We start from the raw sequence: 6,512 nt of genomic DNA on the forward strand, positions 1-6,512 counted from the left end.
TTGGGGATTCTACATTTCGAGGAGTGACTGAGTTGCTACGACAACACGATATAAGAGTCGGTGCAATACGACAGCTGCTGATAATGCGAGACATCTAAGACGATTGAAGCTAGTCATCCCTTGTTACATACCAAGCAGTAATATTCACATCGTTCGGCGTCATGAGTACAATTGCGCAGTTGCAGGAACAGTGGATCAACCCGTCAGATGTATCCACAATCCTTATGGTCATCGGCGGAGATGTCGTCCAGAATGCATTTGCCCAAGGGACAGGACAGCTCTATACACCCGTCTGCTTCTCCTTTGGCTGCGTCGCCTACGCCTTCATCACGTTGGTCAACATTATCGGCGACGGCCGCCTGCTCCCACGCCCGGACTACCCCGTCAAGGTGTTCAACCTCGAGTCCGGGTATGCCCGAGAAAACAAGAACTGGGTCGTGGGCCGGCTGCTCCGCGACATCGAGTCGCAAGTCTCACGGACGCGACCCTTGCACGATGACACGGGCATCCGTATATCTGTCTTCGAGGCACTAGAAAACGATAACGATCGCACGCAGTTCTCGTGGAGCTTCGTTCATGTGATCGGGGCCTGCGCTACCATCCTGCAGCTGGTCATCGCGGCGATACCCATCATCCTCGACCGGCAATGGGGCATCATGTTCATCACCATCGTGGGCACGTTGCTCATCCAGGTCACGGGACTACTTCCGCAATGGAGGGCGGAGAAACTGCCCAACGGGCAGAAGTCTAAGGACTGCTACGCGCTCACGTCAGGGAACGGGTCGTCCGATATTGTGGTGATCCTCGGGAGGGGGTTATGCTTGAACCTGGAGGAGATGTCGGCTTCCCAGTCGCCCCGAGTCAATCGCCCCTGGGAAAAGTTTCAGCGGCTCTCCCAGCCGGTGGACCTGGAGAAGGCGGAAAAGGTTACCAGTGTAGGCATCCAGGAGCGGAAAGCAAAGCAACTCCTCGGGTTCCCCATGGGGTTCCGTCTGACACAAATCACCTGCTGGGTGCTGTCGGTCCTTTGGCTTCTTCTTCTGGTGAACGTGGCCGCGTCCGTCGACTATACGTGGTGCATCCTCGGCGTAGGTGCTGTGGGTATGTTCCAGAACGCCTGGCTGGCCGCGGTGGAGCTGCCGCCTGCTAAGAGAAATATGCCGCTCTACCACTGCGATACCATCCTGACACACAAGGTCATGGACGGCATCATGGACTTTGATATGACGTACGGTCGTGGGATACCGCTCATGGAGGAGTTCTTCCCCGGTCGATTGCACCCCGAAGAACACGAGTGGTGGCGAGGCAACAGAAAGGGCTACGACGAAAAGCGGATGCAGTCGGCCAATCGTGGCACCCCCCGAAGCGTTCGGCGTGTCCCAGCGACCTCGACTCTAGACTCTGAGCTTCATAGGCGCATGTCCTGGTTGGACGGGGACCGACCACAAAGCCTTAGTCACATCAACTATGAGCCCTCCACTAAATGGGACGATCTTCGGGCAAGAGCCCGGTCGAGAAAGCGAAACACCTTGAACAAGGTTCAGGAAGTCGACGATGACCTCGACGACACGGAAACCAGGGCGCAGCGCACAAAACAGACACAGACAGAAGACGGGGCACGCCCATACCAACAGCAAGCACCGGCCTCGGTCGATAGCGTCGCTAGTCCGTCTATAGGCTCGGTGCTGGAAAACCCAAGCAATGCTCAAGCCACGGATCCTGGCCAAGTTGCTGTCGATTTCGCTTACGAACAACGTGCATGGAAGGCAACGAGAAGTCCTTCTTGGGCTTGATTACCACGACGGCCCTTGCCGTTTCTTCTTTTTGGGTTAAAACTAGGCGACTAAGAAACCCTTCAGAATAATGTGAATTCTGAGGGGCTTGGCTATATCGGAAATCATGTTCAGACCATGGACTGTGTGGTCTTGCCTTGTCTTCCTGTTTCTCCTTTTTCCGCATCCCCTTTTCAACTTCTATTCGATACCATATCAATATAGCAGAATCGTGTCTTACACGATACAAGTTCACGTCGAATCTCGTTTATTCCAGCCTGCAAAGGGGATCTAGTGTTTCTCAGATCGACAACGTCCACCCAGGAGGATGGCCTGGCAATATCAGCTCCAACAGTTCCATTCCAGACACTCATCAAATGAGAAGGAGTTATGTTGTAAGACGTCTGGCTTTGATGGTCCTAGAGCTGTGGGTATCAGGAAGTCATCCATAGCCAGGTGTTAGCTTAAAGATTGACAAGGTGCAGTCACCATTATGGCGAGTGAGATAGGTCATTCTTACTTAGACGCATAGCCACATGGGGCCTTCGAACTTCCGTTCTTTCTCCCAGTGTTAAGAGGAATGATTGTAATTCCTATGCGATTTGATCGCAAGGCCACGTTAGTCGCCTTACGGCTCGGTTGAATATTTTTTTGTTATATAGAGTTGGTCAGCTCGTCGTGGATCTTGAGTGTGTTCGCGAAAATGCACGCTGGCAGGCTGGTCTACTATAGGTTGGTTCACAGTGGAGAACTAGAGTTTCTACGGTAAAACGGACCAAGAGTCAAAAAAGGGGCTGAAAAAGGGGTAGGTGGCAAAAGGTAAAGCCCGCGGGCGGCAAAAGTTCAATACAATCAGGAGCGAGCGTGGATCGAACACGCGACCTTAGGATGATTGGCTGAAGAGCAACTGCAATCCCACGCTATACCACTTAGCTACCGCTCCGTTGACGTAATGAGACGATGGTTGGCGACCGGCTTATGCATGGCTATGAAGTGGGCGGACACTTTGCCAGATAGTGTGGATCAGCGCATGGCACCGGTGGCGCTGACACAAGAGAAACAACATCACGTGCAACTCCTACACGATAACAGTGCCACTTGTCACGTCACATCGGTTGCACCAGTGCTTGTTGATCGAAGGCTTATGCACCACGTTGCCAAGTTCTGTATATACTGATACTGGAAGAGAAACCTTCTTTCTGCATGAAGCCGAAGCCCTGGCGGTGGAGCACCGAGGAGCCAGCATCAGACGGACCGGGGCTCTTTCATTAACACTTGGTTCACCCTGCAACTTAGGAAAACAGTTTATTTACAACACTCTATCAGGTAACTGTCAAACATTTGTTGGAGAGACCCGACAGGTGTGCCCACATATGCCCGTATTGGTGATGTCAGTAATAGTCCTTATCTCGTGGTCCCGTCGTCACAACAGGATTTGCGGCAGGTAGCTAAGTCGGCTGTGGAAAGAGCCCCAGTGCCCGGGGTTCCCGAAGCTACATATCAGTCGCTTCTTGGAGCCGCGGATGACGACCGGGCCGGTCCGCTTTCCGCCATAAACCGAAGCGCGCGTATCTGCTTCAGAGATTCACCCAGCCCCGGATCATCTCCAGGCGGGCGCCGTCGGCAAGGTGTGAGGGGAAGGTTGGTTCGCCCATATGCGAAGCGAGTAGGCTCCGATGGGGTGAAATTTCATGTTAGTTACGGGATTCTCCAAACTCGGGCCCGTCTCAAGACAAGCATCACAGAAAACACCCTAGGCTTTTAGGCTAACGAGGGTAGCCCATTCAAACTTACAGTGCCATCACGGGACCCCTAAAGTTGGCCTTGAATTGGACGAAATCGCCGGTCTCAATTACGGTTCTTGTTGAGGACACAGTTACGGCTTGGTGCTGACTAGATATATACGGGTTGAAACCACCATATACTGCGTACAGTGTCAGCCAGAATGCACGAGACTAGGCGCCGTAAGAGATCGTTTGGGAGCCTCACACCAGGCTCAGAGATCGTTCCGCAGAGCGAGCATCGAAGGTTGTACCACACGCAACATGGGCTGCGGGGCTCATGCAGGTAGGTATATCAGGCCTTGACTGAATGCCATCAAACACAGCAGTCAGGCACATCAAACATATGGTAATGTGGAGGCTGAATAGCCCGTTCAAGGCAGGACTCTTGCCTGCAAGCATATGAATAGGGGTGGAATGAAAGTCACCCCTATTGAGTAGGCTTCACGCAAACACGGATCTTCAGTGCCACTCATAAACTCGCCCAGACTCAGTCCAGCCAGACTTTCAGGACTTTCAAAGACATATCAGGAGACGGATTATCCATCAGAGTATCTCCCTAAGTATACATCGAACGGTATATCTGTAACATGATATGCATAGGAAATATGCGTTTCCATGTACGATTAGATGTCACTCAACAGAATAGCCTCGGTAGTGAAAACTTGAGGATCAATGTAAGCATATCATATGATCACGGGATAACAGAGAAAAGGGGGGTTAGGTGAGCTAAGCATCAGTACATGGTTCGCGAACGTTGACAGTAATGGGCAAACATATCATTGGCCTCAATGGTCAGTCAAAGCGGCTCGGGACAGGCCAGTGGTCAGTCAAAACGGCTCGGGATAGACGTCTCGACTTGATTAAATGTTCGAACTTGCATTAGTACCACGCCCTAGCCCTCATTCGTTCGTTTGCCCCTACGCCTGGTTTCCGAGAAACCATCACCACACTTGTAAAATAACACGCCCATGAAACCTTCTCGAGAGAATCTTGCCACCACGCTTAACGTTGACATCACCTGAGCAGGCGGTCCTCCGAAGTGGCCAGGGTCGGCCCGAGCCGAGGCTGCGCGGGAAGTCGCCATTGGGTTGGTGATCCCCCCCTTATTTGCTCTTCCTTGCTTTCAATAGAAGCAGGAAGCCGAAAGGGGGGTACGGGTTGGGGACACAAGACCTCTCTACCCATAGGAGCGATATCACGGCAGAGCGCCATCGAACGACATTCATCTACAACTGCATAATCGACACTGCGCCCCATGATCCCCGGACATGAAGCGCGACAGCGCTTGTAACAACCGGCAAGGATAGTTATTTTCTCTTTCGCTAGCAATCCTGGATGATTAGTATTCATTATACCACCCGCGAAGAAAAAAGCACGATTGCGTCGGTGGCTGAGTCTGCAGCCACGCTGATCTCTGGCGAAAGCTGCAGAGGCTCTCGCCTAGGTTGTGGCCATCAGAATCGGTCGCGCACCCGGACAGTTTGGGGAAACACAATGCAAGCGAGGAGCGGTACGTTGCGATCGTGTGGGTGGTATGCAGGAAAGCTTATCAACCCGGGTGCATGCCGGATTGATGGTGGCAGTGGCAGTGGCTGGTGCTAATGCTGCTGTTCATGTGGCCAACGCGTCCTGTCCTGATGACCACACTCATCATGACAGTATGTCTTCTGGATTGGGAAGGCGACAAGGAGAAAGTTATCCGGGAGTCCGGATGGCACATAGTCGCGGCTTTGAATGTGAGTTCTCAATAGTTGATTTGCTTACTGAAGATGATGGCTTGCAGTAGACGCCGGCCTGTAATGAAGGAGATGTGTATGGGCTTGTTTGCGTGTATTACTGCAGATTCACCGCTGTTCTTGACTGGTTGCCTGGCAGTCATCCCGGCCAAATGTCTCATCAGAAGCAGAAATATGTGAGAATCAAGAAGTTTGCTCATTTGGGATACGACAAATCGAAAAAGCAAACACGAGGTGTCAGCCATCTGGTCGGGTCGACCAATGAGGTCAGGTTCCAAGAGCTGTTGCTGACAGGACAGTGGCGCCACTCACACTGGCCATGCGCGAATGGGTTGCTTGCGTTGGCAGTCTGGGCACGACCGCTGGGGACGTTGAACTAACTGGTCAACAAGGTTGGGACCTGGCACTAGTTCTCACTAAGAGAGATCTTGATGAACCGTTTGCTGCGAGTTGATGAGATGAGAAAAAGGGGAGGAAGGGAAGGGCCGTCCCCGACCACAACCAGACAACGTGGGAGGGGATGCGCCGGGTTTTCCTTTGCCCCTGATGGATGAGGCTCTCGGATCTTCACAGCCACGAAGACTCGAAATTGAGACCTTGGCCAGCAGGCTTACCAGCGGCGGCTGGGCATCGGAAGAAGCTGCAACCAGCGTGCATTATCTGGAGGTTCGACAGGGCCGATCCGAAGGCCAGCGACCTGCGGGCTAGGGTGTCGTCGGCTAGGCGTGGAGATGGAGAAGAATGGAGCCTTGATATCTTGCTATCGTAAGTTGGGCGGCGTAGCACTGCATGCTGCATGGAGATGCAGCTGAACGCCACGTCAAGCGCTGGGAAACCAAGAGTCGAGACCGTCTGACCATGAAGCCATAACATGTTTGCATCCTGGTTTTTGGATTGGCCTGCTCTGGGCGGCGCGCATCTGCATCTGAACCTGTCACCTGAAAAGCAGGATTGCTCTTGATCCGGGGCCTTGGCAGGGAAAGCCTGCGCATATGTAGTTTATCGGCGAGTCCCGAGCGCTGGAGGCTGAGAGGGGAATTTGATGATCAGGATCGACGCCACGGTGTCGGGTCCCTGTTGGACCCTGGGAGGCATTTCTTGGGGAACCATGCACCGTCAAGAGCGCGCCGTGGCTGGTGGCTTGACCTGGGGGAGGATGAGAAAGCAGTCCTCGGATGCTGGCATTTGAAGCTAACTACTGATTGGATCGAATGCTCGTA

General features: G+C 53.0%; 1 protein-coding gene across 1 annotated transcript; it reads left to right on the plus strand.

Annotated features, from left to right (window-relative positions):
• Positions 1-161: 161 nt before the first annotated feature.
• PG985_009600 (uncharacterized protein) lies at positions 162-1,793 on the plus strand (the record flags this gene model as incomplete). Its single annotated transcript, XM_066829368.1, has 1 exon — positions 162-1,793. The coding sequence occupies one exon, from the start codon at positions 162-164 to the stop codon at positions 1,791-1,793; it is 1,632 nt and encodes a 543-aa protein (XP_066684280.1).
• Between the last annotated feature and the right edge of the window lie 4,719 nt (positions 1,794-6,512).

This window comes from Apiospora marii, assembly GCF_038362585.1.
Source record: "Apiospora marii strain CBS 49790 chromosome Unknown utg000005l_segment0_segment0, whole genome shotgun sequence".
NCBI classification, from domain to species: Eukaryota; Fungi; Ascomycota; class Sordariomycetes; order Amphisphaeriales; family Apiosporaceae; genus Apiospora; species Apiospora marii.